Source organism: Pistacia vera, unplaced genomic scaffold (assembly GCF_008641045.1).
Source record: "Pistacia vera cultivar Batoury unplaced genomic scaffold, PisVer_v2 Contig713, whole genome shotgun sequence".
In the NCBI taxonomy this organism is placed as follows: Eukaryota; Viridiplantae; Streptophyta; class Magnoliopsida; order Sapindales; family Anacardiaceae; genus Pistacia; species Pistacia vera.
The window spans coordinates 11,386-32,657 of record NW_022196572.1 but is presented as its reverse complement, the minus strand read 5'-3'; the positions used below and the strand labels follow the sequence as shown (position 1 = coordinate 32,657).

At 35.5% G+C, this 21,272-nt stretch overlaps 2 protein-coding genes across 2 annotated transcripts; one reads left to right on the top strand and one right to left on the bottom strand.

The window, feature by feature from the left end:
* The first annotated feature begins 1,904 nt into the window (after window positions 1-1,904).
* On the top strand, window positions 1,905-3,663 carry LOC116114570. Its single transcript, XM_031400718.1, has 2 exons — window positions 1,905-2,174; window positions 3,081-3,663. Exon 2 carries the CDS (start codon window positions 3,104-3,106, stop codon window positions 3,443-3,445), a length of 342 nt encoding a protein of 113 aa, XP_031256578.1. The 5' UTR covers window positions 1,905-2,174; window positions 3,081-3,103; the 3' UTR covers window positions 3,446-3,663.
* A 991-nt stretch (window positions 3,664-4,654) lies between these two features.
* LOC116114547 (protease Do-like 5, chloroplastic) lies at window positions 4,655-19,847 on the bottom strand. The gene is made up of 10 exons (XM_031400693.1): window positions 19,709-19,847; window positions 19,070-19,320; window positions 6,726-6,995; window positions 6,507-6,653; window positions 6,341-6,403; window positions 6,171-6,260; window positions 5,488-5,610; window positions 5,241-5,328; window positions 5,033-5,107; window positions 4,655-4,891 (listed from the first exon to the last, which is right to left on the bottom strand). Exons 1-10 carry the CDS (start codon window positions 19,845-19,847, stop codon window positions 4,785-4,787), a joined length of 1,353 nt encoding a protein of 450 aa, XP_031256553.1. The 3' UTR covers window positions 4,655-4,784.
* Between the last annotated feature and the right edge of the window lie 1,425 nt (window positions 19,848-21,272).

Here is a 21,272-nt window from a genome sequence, read left to right as displayed (position 1 = left end):
ACTTCCTTCAACCACGCCAAGATTCTTGCGCTTCATGAAGCCAGCCGAGAATGCATATGGTTAAGATCTTTCATCTATCATATTGAAAGTACATGCAAATGGCCACGTACCTCAAATGCTCCCACAATTATAAATGAAAACAACGCAACATGTATTGCTCAAGTTGGAGGAGGATATATCACAGAAGACAAAACCAAGCATATTTCACCGAAGTTCTTATACACTCACGAACTCTAACAAAATCGAGAGATTGATGTCAAACAAATACGCTCCAATGATAATCTTGTAGATTTATTCACCAAGGCCTTACCAACATCAACATTTGAAAGGTTAGTATATAACATCGGTATGCGGCGGCTCAATAAGTTATTAAATTAATACTACCATTATGAGGGTGAGCATTGATCAAGAGGAGTATCGATTTGCCTAGTTAGTAATACGGGTACGACAAAAAAAGGGTACAAGAATTTTACAGGTATGATACGACAAATGGTGAAAAATACATTTGTAAAAGTTTGGCCATAAAATTTGGATATGGGAAAAATACGGTACATGTATTTATGAGTTTAATATGGCACATTGTCAAAAATACGTTTTGAAAAATACAGCAATATCAATCCTAGTTTTAACACTTTTCATGGACCACCTGGTTAAAATCAATATAGCATTTCAAACGTAAAGTATTCAGTTAACCAATAACCATTAATCTATTTCATCATGCATTCCATATTGCTACAAGTAAGACAAATGGATTGATGTACAAGTAAGGACTATTGAAAGAGTGGCATTGGCATGTGAATAGTTGTTTTAATGCAACCTTACAACACCATTAGATGGCATTGTAAAGTTGCATTAAAACAAGTAAGGACTACCGTTTCAGGCCCCTCGCCTGATTCCGATGGTGTCTTGACCCCTTTCCACCACCATCTGATCCCCAAACCCCACAACACCATTCGATCGTCGTTGAACCCTTGACCACACCTTTCTGTTCTTCACACAACTGCCACCTCCAAGCTAAATTTCGGCCACCCCCAACCTCCAAAACCTGACCTACAACCACCAAAAGACTTACCAGACTCTCTACTTCCAAAACCCTAACAATTTAAACTAAGCTCGCTCGCCGTTCGTCACCAATCGTCGGCCACCACCACCATTTTGTGCGTGACTTCTCAAGCTTTTTTCGGCCATACCTGTCATCGGAAATTATGTTCGACACCACCCACAGCTTCTTCGGCATCTGCTCTCCATAACCCATCACCAACTTGTCCCCATTAGCCCGTCGGTTGCCGTCCACCTCTGCCTAGGGTTTCGGCTTTTTAATGAAAAATGAGTTTCATTTGTGAATTATTTTGGGCTAGACTGGAGATTGAAATTAGAATTTTTGTTGTAGTTCTGTTGTTGTGTGTGTGATTGGAGTTTATTTGTTGACTTTTGGGAGATCAAATTATTGAAAAACCGGCCATTTTCCACTCACCCACTGGCGCCCACCATCCGTTTGTCAAAAAGCTACAACCAGATGTAGCTAAAGCCCACCATTTTTCCCTCTGTATTTTTTTTTTTTTTTGAAATGGTACAATTTTAGCCTGAATTTTTTGTAAAAAGTTTTGATTTTGTGGTTGTTGTGCAATTTGGAATGGAGTGGTTTGGTCGGTTGTGGTGGTGGTGTGGGATAGGGTGGTTTGACTGGCTATGGTGGTTGTTTTGGGATGGGGAAGAGGACAGTTTGGTAATAGCATCTTGTTAGAATCCGACCGTCTTAACGGTGTCACTTTAAGATTAAAAATCTGAAATAAATGAAACTATAATACCAACTTACCATTTCGCTACACCTCGGGTGGGAACGTGTCGATTGCTATGAAAGAATATACAATTTAAATATGTGAGTTTCGGGGACCCGTGTGTGATTAACCCTTTACTATTTACAAAGGAAGGCGTAGGGCTTTTCGTTTCCTCGTCTTCATGATGATAATAAAACCCGTTAGAAAATAACGAAAACCCAAATCAAGAATTATTCACGGAAGCAAAAAATCATAACCAAATCAAAGGCGCTTGGTTTTAGAACGAAAATCAAACCCAAATTCCGCTACCCCGCTATGGTATTGTTCATCGAAATATTTTGAACCATTCAGATTAGGCGACGATGAACGACTGTGGTGAAGACAAGCAACGGTTAGGTGAGTGGCCTATTTATTTTCACTCATTTCTGTTCTCTTGTTCTTTTCTTTCTTCTTGTTGGTTTCAATGGCCGCGGCCGCGGCCGCGGCTTTGGTTGTAGAAGCTATCATGAACGAGACTTTCTCGGCAATGATGTTTGCATTATTGGAATTTCTGTTCGTTTGCAAAACGGGTTTATTCCATATAAAGATGTTAATTGAAGAGACTGCATTTTAAATGTTTGAGTCAGTGTTTGGATGAAGGGTAGATGATGTGAAAGGTTTTGTGTATTTTAGTAATGGATTTTGATTACGCGCTAACTGTTTGTGCTAATGCTTCTGTGACAGGAGACATGTCAAGTTTTAGTATTGTAGCTATGATATTGATTGATGTTCGGTGAAGAGGAAAGATGATTTTGGTTTTATGTATTTTATAGTGATGAATTTGGATTTCGATTGGGCATGGGTAATTCTTGTGTAGAATTTCCTGTGTAACTGCATATGAGCTTTCATCTACCATTCTCTGTTATGTGCTTATGTCTTTTTTTCTTGTAACTGTCAGTTGGCTTTAGTTTTTGGTGGGAAGTGGTAGAATAAAGAGGTGCCAGTGGTTACGAGTTGATTTTGTGTTTATATATTTTTTATTATTAATGTAGTTATTTATATTTTGTTTGAGTGAATATAAATAAAGCGATGCTCATGTGTTTTTTTTTTTTTTTTTTTTTTTTTTTTTTTTTTTTTTTTAGAAAAAAATAGTTTATAAAGTTGAGATATCATGTGAAAGGATAGAATACTAAGGGTAATTAGTCTTTTTTAACAAAAGATTAAAATATTTGACAAAGGCTATCAATAATTTGGGTGTCTTTGCTAGAGTTACAAAATTTTGATACAATATGTTGATGAATGGTATTAATCTGTTTGTAACAGTTATTTGATTGAACAACTTCTAAATGGAACAAGGAGGAGAGAAACCGTTAATTGAAATGGAGAGGTGTGGTGTGGCTGAGATGGGTTGTTCAGATACTGTAAATTGGGTGAGGAAGCTGCTTTTTAGGCGAATGTTGGTAGGGATTAAAGATGGACGCTTTTTCTTGGGCACTTTCCACTGCATTGACAAGCAAGGAAACATTATTCTCCAAGATACAGTGGAGTATCGTAGCACCAGATGCTCCTCTCCTTCTCCAATGGAACAACGATGCCTTGGTCTCATTCTCATTCCTTCTTCATCTAGAACCTCTTGTCATATAGATTGCTCCATTGATGAGAAATTGTCTCTGCTAAAAGTTAACTAATAATAGTCTTTCGAAAAAAATTATGCTTTAAACAAAATCTGTTTAGATGCAAGGAATGAAGAAATGTTATTTATAATAGAAACTTTTGCTTTGTTGGCGAAGAGAATCAAGATTCTTGGTTTATTATCATTTGCTAGTTATTTAAGTATTTTTGGTTCTATCATGTACGTGTTCTAAACTTGAACCGTTAATTGATATTTCAAATTTTTTTTGGCCTACATTAAGTTTAGTTGGAATGAACTTAAAAATTTTTGATAGCTTTGGTTTTTGTTTGTTCCAAAACTTGCCATTGTTTTTTGGTTATTGGTTTTTGAAGAAGTAGAATGAAGTAGTTTAGAATGAAATGCATGTTACATGATTCTCATGTCTTTGGTCCAACAATAACTGAAAGAAAAGAGAGATATAGAGTGTGACTGAACGAACATGCTGTCTATTACAATATCATTCATTTCATGAAGAGGGATGAGTCTCTTTTTCAAGCAACTGCATTATAGATATTCTGCTACAAGTATTAATATTCTTATGGCACATCCTTAGATGTTCTTTTTCTTGTTTTTTGCTTGTTTGTATTCGCTCAAAAACATATCATTTAGTATTACTTAATGCATCAGAAATGTATATGTGGCCTCATTTCTCGCTTGGTTTCGATCCTGCCAAGTGAATTTCTTCACTGATTTCGATAGTTTCCTTTTTGATTTAGGTGTTTGAAAGTGGATCATGATAATAAATGAATTTTAAAGACCTCTCACTGTATTTAATATGCCTCAATGTTTAACTTGGCTTTAGCCGTCTTGTAAGGATCAGCAGGTGTCAAAGGGAGCGTATCATTCCAGACGCCTTTAAATGTTTTGTGAGATTTGACAAGACTTGTGAATCAGAATGCTATGTTCTTACAAAAAGTGTGACAAAACTTTAATATATTTTCCAGTGTTTTAAAACCCGGCCCGGCTGGTTAATTTAACCGGTTCGACCAGGAATTGGCCACTAAACCAGGCCGGTCAGGGTGAAAAACCAGGGATATGAATTCACCCGGTATGACCCATGGTTGGACAAGTGTCACTGTAACAATCCGCCAGTCCAACCGGTTTTGAGGCAAAACAGGGTTAACTATTCCTCGATAGAAAAAACTGACGAGGAGAGAGAGAAAAAAGAAGAAAGAAGAAAGTGACGGGGAGAGAGAAAAATAATAATAATAAAAGTTGTAGGGCTTTGTTTGCTTCATGCATTGAAATGGTAGTGTGATCAATTGCTCAAAATCAACACAAGGCCAGATGAATTCAATCAAATAATACGAGGCCAAAAGACATTTGTTAATTGTTACCTATAAAAGAAAGCATGATTAAAACCTGTCACTGTAGGGTGTTCCATACACAATAAGGTAAGGTACCGTTCGAACGACAGTGTCTATTGGTATTGCAAAGTTTACACCAGAGGATACTCCTGTTCCTGTAAAATCAAATGCACACAGCACATATTTTAGATCGAAGTTTTCAGGGCCTAAAACACCTTAAACATCTTCAACCCTCATCACTAAAATGCATAACGTAGAAACTCATAGTATGGAGAAATCAAGTAGCATATCTTTACCTTTGCGGGTAAAAGTTACTGTGTTAACTCCAATAACATGGCCATACGAATCAATCAGTGGCCCACCTGAATTCCCTGAACAAATTTGTTATTTTCAATTGCAAGGGAAAGAAGAAAAGATAAGAAACAAATACAAAGACACACATAACACAATTAAGTGGTCTACGAAAAACTTAATGCATGTAGAAATGAAATATTTATAATTCACCTGCATTAATAGAAGCATCTGTTTGAATAACTCCTCGAATGGCTCTTCCAGTTGGTGAGGGTATCTCTCTCCCTAGTCCACTGACCACCTGCATTATTCAAATCAATTCTTAGAAGGTCATCATATCTGTTACTATTATAATTTACCCACTTCATTGAAGTGTATAACATGTTATTCATAAGATTGCAATTTACTTAATAAAGACATTTCATAATAAATTGCAAAACATTGTGTTATTGAAGGCTACCCCTGTTGTGAGTGTGTCCTCAAATCCGTAAGGGTTCCCAATGGCAAAGCAGCTCTGACCTACACGTAAATCATGCGATGTACCAAGAACAACAGGCTTTAATTCATATCCTTCAACATCAACCTGCAAAGCATAATAATATAGACCATGAATTTGCAAGAAAATATACTCTTACCATTAAAAAATAAACATAGAAGTTAACTAATGCAATATGCCACTAGTAAAATGGTTGGCCATGACAAAGTGACAGAAAAATGCCTCCTTGAATCTTGTGTACATTCTGAATCTCTTTATATGCAGAATACATCGGCAGCTATGGTAAAAGTGCATATTAATAAGGTGAACAAGACCAATTTATTAATATCTTCTGCTTCAAGTACCATTTATTATGCGCAGATTGAATTTTTCCTAGTTCTGATCCGAAAATTCATATAAAAGTGAAGACATTATCACAAGCAACTTTAGTTAAACATCGTATACACAGAATCAAGCTCTTTTTAAAACAAAGTCTGCATGTTTACCAATTATTTGTCAATTACATAAGGATGTTTCCAATAGCTTCAATCAAGTTTTTTATTTTAGTTGAGACACAAACAATGCCATAAGAGAAGAGAAGTGACAGTGCAAATTGTTCCACACGTTAGATCTAAATTAATGGGAAAGATTAAGGGTCGTCAAGATACCTTGAGAACAGCCAAATCATAAGCTGGATCAGAACCAATAATTTTGCCTTCCCTGTTAAATCTATTGCCTTTGGCATCAACAAGTAGAACCTGTAAACAATAGAACCAATAAATTATCACTATTCAGCAAAAGGGAAAAAAATAATAAGAAGAAAGAAAAAGGACAAAACCTTACAACGCTGTAATCCAGTGTTATCAGTGGCCAACTTAGCTACAACATGGTAATTAGTAACCTGTCATACACGATAATCAAAACTTGAATAAATACAAAACATAAATGTTGAATAGCATTTCTGATTACTAAAGAAAAACAAGTGATGAAAGAATATTGCGTACAATGTGACCAAATTTATCCCAGATGAAACCCGATCCCGTGCCTTCAACCTTAACATTTTCATCTGCAGGCATGACTTGAATAGAAGAACGCTTTGGCGTTTTAGATAATTCAAAGTCTTGAATGAAAACCACCGATGGAGAAGTTCCCTACAAGCAAACAGAGAGTAAATAAAGCATGAATGTATGTGGGTGAATTAAATGCTTGAAAAAAAAAGGGACCTGGAAGAGATCAACAATTCTATTTTCTTGCTGCCCAAGTTCATCTTGAAGCTGTGGTTGCAGGGCAACAGCAGAAAAAAATGAATGTGAAGATGAGAAAGAAGCCGCCAAAAAACCGGTAGCAAAGACTAGAGCTCTTCTTGTAAGAACAAGGCTTTCATTTTTAGTAATAGCATCTGATGTTATAAGTGGAGAAAGATATGGAAGTGTGTGCACACTAACCACTGTCATTCCCGTTTCTTCCTTAGCGTAAAGGGATAATATGGCATCCTTCAAAACCAATCAAAACCCAGATATTAAATTGAATTCAATCAAAATGAAGGGTAATTCTCCCCTAGCACCCCTCAGCTTTCAAGATAAAATCACCACCCCGCATGTTCCCATAGCTTTTAAAACTTATCAACTACCTCCCTCCCTAACAAGAAAGGGTGATTAGAATTTCTGAAAAATTTATTGTACCCTTCAATTAACATTATTATTAAATTGTACTTAACATATGATGAAAATGATCCTCTTAGCTGAACAACTTTTTGGCAGCAAATTATTTAAGGGATATTATAATTTAACAAAAAAATTGATAGGGTTAAAAAATTAGGGGAAATTAATTATTATCCCCAATTTTAGGGACAAAATTTAAACTAGCCATAATTAGAAAGTCTCTCACAAATAGCCCCTTCATATTTTTCATGACCAGAATACCCCTTAATTTATAAGCAACTTAAACTCTCAATAACCCTTACTCTATGTTCTCTTAACATTAAAACATCTCAAACTATAACTCTCTCCACAACTGAAACTCATCATACTATTACCAATCATTTAGTTTGATTCAAGGTTTTTGCTGTTTTTAGTCGTGGTTTGACGTTCATATGGTGTAGAACATAAAAAATAATCGGTTGGTTTAAAAATTTACGAATTTGAATATATTTTGTTAAATTTCTTCATTTGATTTCATATAAATCCTACTTTAATGTATTAATTAGATGTGGTTCAAGGTAGTAGGGAAGCGTATAAGATTATCGATGTTCGAATTTGGCCTTAATAATGGGTTATGATTCGAAGATGTCTCAAAAGTATGCGATGGCCTGAAACATAAACATAGGGACAATTACTTCAAAGGAAAGAAGTCTATTAAGTTTTCAGTTGGAGAAGGAAGTTCATATCAACGAATTTTGGTAAGGAAAAAGATGATGACAATGTTTATATGTATTGGAGTTCTTTGTGCTCGATAGAGACACCATGTGGTTAGTACATGGAGATTACATGTACTATGTGTTAGAGCATAATGCATGATAGAATGACTAATATGCATGAGACTGTTATGAGAAGGGTAAGTCAAGGAAGACTTATGTTGAGAGGATTGTTGTAATACTTTAACTAGTTTGATAAGCATAATAAGTATAGAAGACTTGTATGTTAAGAAGAATTGTTTTTGAAGACTGGTATGGAGATTACTTTAATAAGGGGAATGACAATTACACCCTCTGAAACTAAAAAAATTGACACTTTGCCTCTCATAACTATAGAAACTACCAAAGACACCCCCTACCATTTGTTTTTTCCATTAAAATGGATGGGCTCAAGGGCAGAATTGACATTTCAAATTAAAATTTCCTTTGAATAAATTGATACATAAAAGGTTCGAACCCTAGACCTCTAGGTGTTAAACTAAGTTAGTACAATGGGTTATTTATATGCCCTTTCCAGAGATAGTCCAATCTCAACTGCCCCACGATTTTTGAAAAGTCTTGCACAACCCCTTATTGTTGTACCAACGTCTTGTCAAGTTGAGTTTGAGTTGACTCACGTGAGGGCAGTTAGTAATCTCATATGGAAAGGCTATTTATATGGTTTTAAAAAAGAGCAATGCTACAGTTACCAAAAAAAATACACTGATAGAATTCACGTACCGACATACGTGGCACCATCTTCTTTTTTTTAAAAAAAATTTCATAATTAATGGACGATCAAAATGGTGCCACGTCTGTCGGTGCATGAATTCAGTGTATTTTTTTCGGTAACTGTATCATTGTTCTTTCAAAAATAAAACATAAAATAAAGAAAAACTGGAGGGTATTTAGATAATTTCAAGCCTAAATTTTTTTTTTTTTTTTAAACCTAAAATAATTTCTTTTTCTCCACCCTTATCTCCCAAACACGTTTCTCTTATTTTTAATCAAACATAACATAAAGAAAAGTTGAAATGACGAGCTATAAAATGGCGAGCTCTGAAATGACGAGCTACAAAATTACGAACTATAAAATGGCAAGATCTGAAATGATGAGCTATAAAATGATGAGCTCTAGAATGACGAGCTATAAAATGACGAGCTCTCAAAACAAGCTTTAAAATGATGAGCTCTCAAGACGAGCTCTAAAACGACGAGCCCTCAAAACGAGCTCTAAAACAACTAGCCCTCAAAACGAGCTCTAAAACGACGAGCCCTCAAAATCAGCCCTTAAAACGAGCTCTAAAATGACATGCCCTTAAAACGGGCTCCAAAATGACGAGCTCCAAAATAATGAGTTCTAAAAATGAGTTCTAAAATGACAAGCTTTCAAAACGAGCTTTAAAATGACGAGCTCTTCAAACGAGCTCTAAAATGACGAGCTCTAAAATGACAAGCTCTAAAACGATGAGTTCTCAAAACAAGCGCTAAAATGATAAGCTCTAAAATGACGAGCTCTAAAAGAATGAGCTCTAAAATGACGAGCTCTCAAATGATGAGCTCTCAAAACGAGATCTAAAATGACGAGCTCTAAAATGACAAGTTTGAAACGACGAGCTTCGCACTTTTGTAACGAGTTTAGAACATACCATTGTATTTTAATGATAACTTGATCTGTAGACATTGGATTTGGACAATTCTTGGACCATTGGAAATCTTACTCAAAGGGCTACAACTCTTATGTTTAACACTTTGCTAGAATCATACTTTATCAATTTCAATACTCCCCATCTAGCAGTGACTTTGATTCTAGAGTTGGATTTGGTGACATGGGTTGTAGCCATGGCTTGTTTTTCCTGTTGGAAGATGGAAAAGAAACTGTTGACAAATAGAGAGAGCTTGGAGTGTTCAAGCCCCTCCTTCTAATGCCAAAATGTTGATACAAAAATTCGCACCAACCGAGAGATCCGATTGACCTTGGTGGAACTGGAACTAATGTGTGCGTGATTTAATGAAAACAAACAATTGAATAATTAAAGAGAAAATACAAGTAATGAAACATGCCATTTTTTAAGTGGTTCGGCAAGTTTGAATCTTGAGCCTACATCCATCGTTTCTCTTATCAAATGAGATTTACAAATGATGAATCTTTTCCCAGAACAATTTCCCAGCCCCCCTAAAAACAAGTTGTGATGGGTTTATATAGCACCCATTTACATGCTAGAGTTGAGGTAAGATTCAAATACGTAGGATTAGGAAGTTGCATGATCTTCGGCTACCTTAGTTGGAATCTAAGTCAATCTGAATATCTTCCTTCCAAATTGAGCCAAACTAAATATCTTCTCTACTAATAGTGAATTATCCTCTCCGGATTTGCTGCACAACATCTTGAATTTTCCATATAATTTATTTGGTTTTACTTTGAGGTTGTGTTTGTTCAAGGAATGTTTAATTATTAGAAATGTTATATTAATGGAAAGATAGATTATCTCGAAGATTATTGGGAATGTTTAGAAAAATGTGTTTTAGCTTAGAATAAATTGGTGGATATGTTATAAAGATTCCTAAATTGTCCTCTTTTTAAAATTTAATATAATATTATTTTTATTATTATTTTTTGGATAATTTATTCAACCCCCTACATTTGAAATTTTGGTAAAACACCCCAGCATATATAAAACTTTAATTTATAACAAAAACACCCCTACCCACCCCAAGTGTAACGCCCCACTTAAGGTACGTAGCTAATGTTTCTTATTACGCTCTTATTTGAGTTGGTTTTTATGAATGTTGGTTGGTTGGTCTTTGGTTGTTTTGATATGTTAAGTAATTGCCTTGAAATGAGTCAAAATTAGAAGGTTTTTGTTGTTACAGAATTCGCCGGGGTGAAGAATAATCTTCGCCGTGGCGAAGAGGTGTTGAAGCCACGGGGAAGCTGCTGGACAGTTTCGCCGCGGCGAAGGAAGTTTCTTCGCCGCGGCGACATGCCGGTTGAAAAGTTTATTGAGTTTTAGATATTTTTTTCCTTAGGTGCTATTTGACCATTTTACCCCTAATTAGCAAGAAAAGTGGGGAGTAAAATGTAAGGAAATTTCATGGAGAATATGTTGGTATGGGGGTGTGTTTGTAAGGAATCAAAGGATATGGATGGAATTTTCAAGGAAAAGCAAGGGCAAAATGGGAAGAATGAGTTTGTTAGGAGATATTTAGGGGGGTTTAGTCTTTGAGAACTTTTCATTTCCCATTCCACCGCCTCCTCCATTCTCCAAATTCTCTCAAATTCCTTCAATCTTCCAAGGATTTCCAAGAGCTTTTTGAGTAACTTTTTAGTAGGGTTTTAATCTAAAGCATCCTAAGGTAAGGATTCTTGCTTTAGATGAGAGTTTTATTATGTTTTGATTAGAGTCTCATGTTGTTGTTGTTGTTGGTTAAAGTTGTAAAGAGAAGGTAAGCTCCCAAAGGAAAGGAGAAATGTTAAAGAAGCTATTTCCTCATAAAGTAAGTAAACTCAACCCAAGTTGAGATTTAAGAACTCTTTTGAGTAGAGAGTTATATATAAATATGTATTCATTATGTTTGTTGAAATGAGATGAATGAGGTTAGTAGTTATTAATGAGTAATACACATAAATTGAGTTATGAGAAGTGTTTTATTTGCTTGATGTTGGGTTGAGTTTGATTGAAGTTGGAGAAAGTTTTGAGCAAGCTTATTGAAGTGCTTTTCTTTTGACAGGAAATTTAGAGTTTATGAGGGAGTTTCCTCCCATTTGGATGATTAAAGAAAAGAGAAAAGTTAGAGTTAGAGTAGAGTTTTATATGCACATGAGTTGTATGATGAAATGCTCAAGAGAAGCATAAGTAAGAGTAGAAAGCCTTAATTTTTGGTACATGGCATAATTGCATCTCATAAATGCATTAATGAGCATAAGTCATTTATGTGCATTAACTATGCATAATTATGCACTAGAAAAGAGAGTAGAGAAAGAGTAGAGATTTTTGAGTTTAAGCTACTCTAAGAGTAAAGAGAAAGAGAGAATAAGCACTATAGAGTAAAAAGCTAGAGTAGTGCTAAACAAGATAATAGAGTAGGTTGTGCGATGGGGAACCTGTGAGTATGGGTAGAGTATTCCCACATGTACGCCACATTGAGAGAGCGGCATGAGTATCAGAGAGAGAAGTGGTGTAGCTCGTAGAGTACATGCGGATGAGGGCTATACCCGAGTTTACCCGAGAGATTCTATGCACTCACATGGCCAAAGGTTCCGAATCCATGCATAACCAAGTCTGATTAGCTAGAATGAGTAGAAGTCACAGGGAGTGGGAGCGAGTCCCAGCCGTGCCTCTGGTCAGATGGGGCCGTGACTTACTAGAAAGAGAGTTAGTAGAAAAGAGTTATGAGAAAGAGAAAACAAAGAGTTGTATAAGAGAAAGAGTAAATAAAAAAATTATAGGGAAAGAATTAGAGAGAGAGTTACGGGGATAGTTGAGTAGAGGGTTTACTTACTGAGCATTGTTTTGTGCTAATCCCGTTGTTCCCTATGTTTTTGCAGGTTCTAAATGAGGACACGGTCGGATGGACATCGGCACACGAAGAGAATTGGCTACACTGTCCACCCTATTTTGATAGTTTTGCATATGATACAAATCTTGTATATATTTGTATAAAGAATACATATGTTTAATAAAAGAAAATTTTGGGCCCAACTTTTTATGTTATTTTACATGTACTTTTACTATGCATAGTTTTATGAGAATGGAGCCGTTACACCAAGCCACCATCGAAAGTCATCGTAAGTCACTGGAAGTCACCTCCGTGCGCTGATATGGTCGTAGATCTGGCCAACAATGGCTAGATCTATTCTAGCCATTAATGGCCAAATCTATAGCCGTTGTGTGCCATGGAGTTGGCCTTTTCTGACCAGATCTATGGCCATTTGGTCATTTCCAAACATTTCTGGCCATATCGGCACACGACACGACTTTTGGCGACTCACGTTGATAGCCAGCGCCAGCGGTGGTAGCTGGCGGGTAGCGATTGTCCTGAGTAGCCAACAATTTGTTTTAAACATAAAGACATTATTGTCCAAAAAATTAATTAAATAAGGCTGAAATTGTAATGGCAGATTCATGTAAATTAGTTTCAAAATAAGGGCATTATTGTCCAAAAATTTTATTAATAAGGGATAAAATTGTAATAAAAATAAGATTACCAAGTAATTTTAAAATACCTAAGAAAATGGAGGTAATTAGATTACCTCCTATATTACCAACAGTAATTACTATGGGTGCATTTGGATCGGGGTAATATAAGAGAACGGGGTTAATCTTCGTTTATTTTGCAAGACTTCATTGTTTGGTTTGCAAGTAGTGAAATATTACAGGTATCTTTTATTGCAAATTGTGTTTACTATTGGTAATATAGGGGCTAATCAGACACCCTCCCCAAGGGCTATTATTAAAAGATTACAAGGTAATTTGATTTTTATACCTATTTTGCCCTTAATTAAATACCACTTCGGACACAACTGCTCTCAAATGTCTACCAAATAACAATTACCCTAGCCCCTTTACATTTGAGAAATTAGCTAAAACACCCCAGCCATAAAAAATTTAAAAGTTAATAAAATACCCCCGCCACCCAAGACCATCGCCGGTGCCAACCACCACCGCTAGCCACTGGCGGTAGTCATCGTAATGGTGCATGACTGGTGGGATATGGCCGGTCATGCACTGCTAAGGTTGTTTCTATAGCCGTTTGACGACCACATATTTGGCCATGAAACAGCCATGGATTTGTGATCCATTGTCGGAAATGGCTTTATTAGTGCACGACTGAACATATACGGCCAGTCATGTACCATTCCGTTGAATGTACCATTCCTTTAACTGTCGCCATCAACCAGCGATGATGGCTGGTTGCCAGCAATGGCTTGGGGGTGGGTGGGGGTATTTTGGTATAAATTAAAGTTTTATATGGCGGGGGTTTTTTAGCCAAATTTTAAATGTAGAGGGTTAAAAAATGATAATAAAAATAAATAATATTATATTAATATTTTAAAAGGAGGGCAATTTAGTAATCTATATAACATATCCACCCATTTATCCTCCCAAGCATATTACTCACCAATTTATTCAAACTAGCCAAACACATTTCCTAAACATTTCCGGTAATCTTCAAGGTGATCTATCTTTTCATTAATTTAACATCCCCTTATAATAAAACATTATATGATCCAAACGCCCTCTATTGGTTTTGAAAGATTACCGGAATCTTATATTACTTGACAACTAAACGTGGTAATCAAGTAATATAATATGACATTACCTCCCTATTATCCCCAACCAAACACACCCTGAGTGTTTATGAATTTTTCTAGAAAAACTTTAGTGTAAAATGCATTATTTTTTGTTGGGGTTTCTTAAGCAAGTTTTTGTTTGGTTGTTGAGAAAACTTGGAATAAAAAATTTGGACAAAAACTATGGCAATAGTTGTGTGATGTTGAATTGAAAGGACATAATTTTCTTCAGAAAATTTAATAAAATATTAAAAAGGTTAAAGGAGATTGATTTTTAAAAAATGGCATAATAGTAATAAATGGAAAATAAGAAAAAACAAAGCAAATGTACTACCTCATCTCTTAATAAAAGTCCTTATAACCTAATATGTCAAAACATGCAAATAATGGGTTCAAACCTCAACTTTCGCATCTATTATTTGCTTCTTTATTTTAAATAAATAATCAAATAACTTAGATATTTATTAAAGCTACCTAGAGTACATTGTGGACATATTTATCTTACAAGCACCAATCGATCGGATCTAGTTTAACTTAGTTGGCCTTGTCCATTAACTTTTGTCCAATCCACTAAAGGGCTAAAGTTGCACTTTTGAATTAAATATACGATAAGGAAAAAAATTTCTTAATTTATGGAAGAATTAAATTAAGAGTTGATCTATTGACATTTCACTAATGGACTAAAGAAACCTCACTTTATTACCGATATGCAAAGAAACCTCACTTTATTACCAATATGCAATCAACCATGCCGATTTGATAAATCAAAACAAAAGAGATTATCTATTGGGATAGGTTGCTTGGCCTAAGTCAGAGTATGTATATAGACAAGGTACTGAAGAGATTCGGTATGGAAGAATCCAAGCAGGGATTTCTTTCGATGTCACATGGTGTCTATCTCTCTAAAGATATGTGTCCTAGAATACACGATGAGAGAGATAGAATGGAGAGGATCTCATATGCGTCAACAATTGGATCCATGATGTATGCCATGTTATATACTCGGGTTGATGTCTCATGTACATTAAACATTTATAGTCGATATCAATCGGATCCAGGCGAGCGACACTGGATAGTTGTTAAGAACATCCTTAAGTACCTGAAAAGGACTAAGGATATGTTCTTGGTTTATGGAGGGGAAGATGAGCTCACTATAAGAGGATACAGTGATGCTAGTTTCCAAATGAATAAAGATGATTATCGCTCGCAATGCAGGTTTGTATTTTTTCTCAATGGGGCTCCAATGAGATGAAAGAGCTCTAAGCAAAGCACTGTAACATATTCTACAACAGAAGCCGAGTATATCACACTGTCCGATGCGGCCAAAGAGGCGGTTTGGATCAAGAAGGTTGTCACTGAACTTGGTGTGGTCTCCTCTATTGTTGATCCAATAGATGTCTATTGCGACAACAATGGAGCAATAGCTCAAGCAAAGGAACCACAGTCTCATTAGCGATCCGAACACATACTTAGGTGGTTTCAACTTATTAGAGAAATAGTTGAGAGGAAGGATGTGCAGATTTGCAAAGAACATACTGATGACAATCTCCTTGATCCACCGACAAAGCCTCTATCGCAATAGACATGAAAAGCACTTAAGGTCATTTGGTATTAAATACATGAATGATTGACTATAGTGCAAGTAAGAGATTGTTAGAGTAGGTGCCCTAAAGCCAATCCATTTTGTAAATGTTGACTTTTGTAATAATATTTATAATCAATAAAAGGCATTTCCTACATTATACAATTTGTATTTAATATATGTTATAATGTATGTCCTTAGAATGGTAGAATTGTTATGAGGGTATTAAGTGTTTCAAATCTCGATAGTGAAGACCCTATGAGCACATATGGTGACCATTCTAGAAACGTCTGTAGCCCTAATATTATTCTGACCAAGGACACATATAATACGGTAAGGCTATCATAGTGTTGAGTGACCCTGTCGAAAAAAAGTGACTGATTTCACTTGTCAAGTTTGTTTGTCGACAACCTAGTGTAACACATAGGTGCTTATCATGGGCAAGTTCACTAGACAGACCCACTAGAGGATTCCACATAGATGGTAATCCAATGTCTATGGAATAAATCCTCTAATGGATGGTGTTACATGTGATCCTTAGACTGGAGATCACCGGAGCGCCTTGTGGACTAATTGTTATTGTTTGACACTAGCCCAATGTAGTTATACTCAGAACTATCAGAACGGTGGTGATTGGCTACATCGAGAAGTGTATTAAGACTATGGTGGATCAATAGAGGATTCATCACTCTTGGGTACGGGAGAAATTATCTCGCGGAGTAATTCGGTAGATGGCAACAACATTAAATCTATGGCCACAGTGGGATTGAGTTGTAGCTCAATCCAATCTATTCCGATCGTTGGTCCAATAACCGAAGACTGAGATATCAAAAATATCCAAGGTTGACACTATTTCTATGCCCTAGCCTTGATGAGATAATAGATGATGAAAGGATTGAATTGCACGGTAACCATATCGTTGATGGGTAAGCTATTTCATTGAATTCGAATCTATCGGGTGGCCATGATACCTTGCTAGAGGCCAATCTTGGTCTGTGTTTAGTGAGACGATTGATTGGTGTCAATCGTGAGACTACTCACTACTGATACGATGAGGAACCTTTAGGTCGCACACATAGAAGACAGATTAAGGATGGATAAGTGAGAGAGGCGTTTTCATCATTTATGATGAAAGGGTATTTTCATATTTTAAGATGAAAGGGCATTTAGATAATCTCACGGTGTAATTAAATTTGCTAAGGTTGTTGCCTATGTTTAATTTCATATGGAAATTAATTAGTGAGATTGTATATTTAAATATTTGGTTTATATATATACATATATACATACATACATACATACGTGTATATATATATATATATAATATATATATATAGTAATCTATATATATATATATTATATATATATAATACATATTATTTAATATTAATTTGATAATATGGAATTCAAATTTGATTTTTTGAATTGAAATGCTTTGTTTGGTATTTGGAATAATTTGTAGAATTAACTCTTTGTAATAATGTTTATTAACCAATAAAAAGAATTTTCTACTATATCATGTAAATCATAATTATATGTATTGATATATGTCCTTAGGATGGTAGAACCGTGACGAGGGTATCAAGTGTTTCAAATCTTGATAGTAAGAACCCTACGATCACATATGATGGCCATTCTAGAAATGTCTGTAATCTCAGTATTATTTTGACCAAGGACACAAATAATATGGTAAGTGAGTTGTGGCCTAATTGCGCATTTGTGTTGTCGTCAAGTATAACACCACAATTGCACCCCGACTTGAATAAATTGAGTCACGGCGTGAAGTGGATTTTTTGGAAAAATTACACTAAGTGTTAGATTTCTTGAAAATTCAAACACATAAAATAAAATACACAAAATAACACACTCCGAATGTAATTAAAATAGTAAACTGAAGTAAAAATAAATAAATAAAAACAATAAAATAAAAACGAAACAAACAAAGAAAAAGAAACATTTGGGTTGCCTCCTGAAAAGCGCTTGTTTATCGTCTTAAGCTAGACAGGACGCTAAGTCGTCATTCAAGATCATTGAAGTACTCCACTTCCTTGTTTGGAGCATAATTTTCCTAGTAAGCGTTCAACCGGTGTCCATTAACTTTGAATTAGTTTCCCATCTTCAAGTTTTCTATCTTCATCGCTGCATAAGGGAACACTTCTTGAACTTTGAATGGCCCAATCCATTTTGACTTCAATTTCCCTAGAAAAAGATGCAACCGTGAGTCATAAAGTAACACTTTCATACTTGATTGGAATTCTTTTTGTCATATTGCTTTGTCATGGTACAACTTAGTTCTTTCCTTGCAGATCTTAGCGTTCTCATATGCTTCATTCCTAAGTTCATCTAACTCTTTTAGCTGCAATTTCCTTTCCTGTACAGCCTTGTCCATGTCAAGGTTCAATCTCTTGATCGCCTAACACGCCCTATGCTCTAATTCCATTGGTAGATGGCATGCTTTCCCAAAGACTAACCTATAGGGATGCATCCCAAGTGGAGTCTTGAAAGCTGTCTGATATGCCCATAGAGCATCATTCAGTTTCACTGCCTAATCTTTCCTTGATATGCAAATTGTTCTCTCTATAATGGCCTTGATTTGCTTGTTACTTACTTCTACTTGCCCTGAAGTTTGAGGATGTATGGAGTTGCCACCTTATGTTTAATGTCGTACTTCTTCAACAATGCTACAAAAGACTTGTTACAAAAGTGACTCCCCCCATCACTAATAATAGTTCTAGGGGTACCATAACAGGTAAAAATAAAGTCCTTAAGAAAACCGAGTACAACCTTACTATCATTAGCCTTTGTGGCAATCGCCTCAATCCATTTTGAAACATAATCAACAGCGACAAGTATATAAGTATAACCAAAAGAGTTACGAAACAAACCCATAAAGTTGATGCCCCACACGTCGAACAACTCAACAGGCATAAATGTCGTGAGTGGCATCTCATCTCTCTTGCCAATATTCCTTGTATGTTGGCATCGATCACATCCCACACAAAAGGTAAAAGCATATTTAAATAAGGATGGCCAATAAAATCCAGATTGCAATACCTTAAGTGTTGTTTTCTTGCCACCAAAGTGTCCTCCACAAGGAGATTCATGGCTATGTCTTAAAATGTCTTGCTGCTCTAAGTTAGAGACACATCTCTTTATTACTTGATCTCAACAACTTTTAAACAAACAAGGATCGTCCTAGAAGTAATGCTTAATAGTGGATAAAAATTTCTTCTTTTCTTGCAAGGTCAAATCAGGGTCAATTATACCACAAGCAAGATGATTCACAATGTTAGCATACCAAGGTTTTTTTTCCAAGGATGGAAAAAAGTTGTTCATCAGGGAAGGTCTCAACGAGGGGGTACTTCCTATCTTGATTATGCTCTTCCTGGCTTGTTGCCTCCACAAGTCTAGACAAGTGGTCAGCCACTACATTTTCACTTCCCTTCTTGTCCTTGGTAGTCAAGTCCAATTCTTGCAACAATAAAATCCATCTGATTAACCTGGACTTAGCATCCTTTTTACTCAATAGATATCTCAATGCAACATGATCTGAAAACAAAATCACTTTAGAACCAATCAAATAAGAGCGGAATTTTTCTAAAGCAAACAGAATAGCCAATAATTCTTTTTTTAAAGGTCGAGTAGTTAATCTATGCATCATTCAAAGTATGACTTGCATAATGAATAACATGATGCAATTTTCCTACTCTCTATCCTAAAACTGCCCCTAATGTGTAATCAGAAGCATCACACATCAACTTAAATGGAAGTGACCAATCAAGTGACATAAGAATAGGTGCAGATGTGAGTTTATCTTTTAGAATATTAAAAGCAGTCAAACATTCATCATTGAAATCAAAAGGTGTTTCTTTAGCCAAGAGATTACACAAAGGCCTACTAATCTTAGAAAAATCCTTTATGAACCGCCTCTAGAAACCTGCACGACCAAGAAAACTTCGCACACCTTTCATAGATGTGGGTGGTGGCAATTTAGCAATCAAATCAACCTTAGCTTTGTCTACTTCAATACCCCTACTAGATACCACACGCCCTAAAACAGTTCCCTGCTTCACCATGAAATGACCCTTTTCCTAACTCAACGTCAAATTCATTGTAGCAACTGCTGAAAAACTAGTACAATGCATGCAATTTAACAATAGAAAATTGGGCCCAAAGCTTTCTTTTCATTACTAAACATGTGTCTTTTATACATAAAGAGTACTGTTTACAAAAAATGTATTTTAAAAGACAAAACAGGNAAAAAAAAAAAAAAAAGAAGGAATTTTAGCAGGACCAATGTAGGCAATGAAATGAAAATTTAAAAAATATTGGAAACTCATTCCTTTTCTTTTTTGTTTAGCTGCCATATTTGATCCTAGAATTAAATTAACGGGTTTAGAAAATGGTTTAGACACGTTAAGTGAAAATTTACGAGATGAACCAGAAGCATAGCCTCCTCTTCAGAAGCATCAACAACGAATATATTGTCCTTCATGCAGCTGTAGAGTAATAAGTTTCACCAATATTTGGGAACCCCGACGTGTTACCAGCAGATTCACAACAAAGAACCAACTTTGTTGTCTTAGAATATTGAAAAACCAGAAAATGTATTTTTCTGGTATAATCAAGACTTGTCCTAGATGTTTTCTCTATTCCTGTCTCAGTCGTCTCATCTGAACAAACATTTAGTCCAAGTGGAAGAATTTTAAATTAAAGGAGGACTAAACTTTCATAAAAAATGATTAAAGTCCTCACATGTCTTCGAGATTGAGAACGGTCGTGCCATCAGAATCAATACAAGGTTATCGACGATACTTAAATAGAATCATTTCAATTTTGTAATTTAGATTATACAGAAGAGAGAGGTCATAGTCAACCCTCAAATTAGTTGTTTTGTAAATTGTAACTTTGTAATTTATAAATTAACTGTCAATTATTGCACTCTTTTTTTCTTACTAAGTTTTTGTCCCAATTGAGTTTTTTTTAGTAAGGTTTTTAACGAGACAATAATTGTTGTAATTTTTTATTTTTTGATAAATGAATAATTCAAAATTTTCATTTATTACAATTTAATTGTATTAAAAATGAATTAATATTTGAAATGTTAACTAAAAAAATTAATCTAATTGAATTGATATTTGAACAGTTAGCTAAAAAAATTACAGAAAAGAAAAAAAATTAAAAAAAAAAATTTGAGGCGACCCAACCTAGCCTGCACAAAAACCCGACGGGTTAGGGTTGGCGGGTCAGGCTGGGCCAACCTTTTGGCCAAAGAGGTGGGTCGGGTTAGGCTTGGCCTACCATTTGGCCTAACTCGCCACGAGTTGGGCTGGGCAGGTTAATTTTCCACCTTTACGTGCAATGCAGAATTGCACTCAAACTTAGGAGCAAAGCTAACAAGGCCATGTAGTTTAACATGGTTATTTGGCTTAAGCATGATCAATTGGCTTCACAATCGATTGATTTAGTTAGATATGATTTATTTTTTCGTAATCCAACAA

Excerpts from the sequence above, each read along its gene's own strand:
- LOC116114547 (XM_031400693.1), bottom strand. The coding sequence starts at position 19,847 with ATGGTGAAGCAGGGAACTGTTTTAGGGCGTGTGGTATCTAGTAGGGGT. Across the intron at positions 6,996-19,069 it reads TCCTTGGAAAAAAAACCTTG|GATGCCATATTATCCCTTTA; the intron begins GTATGCTAACAT and ends TTGGTTTTGAAG. Across the intron at positions 4,892-5,032 it reads AGTAACTTTTACCCGCAAAG|GAACAGGAGTATCCTCTGGT; the intron begins GTAAAGATATGC and ends TTGATTTTACAG.
- LOC116114570 (XM_031400718.1), top strand. The coding sequence starts at position 3,104 with ATGGAACAAGGAGGAGAGAAACCGTTAATTGAAATGGAGAGGTGTGGT.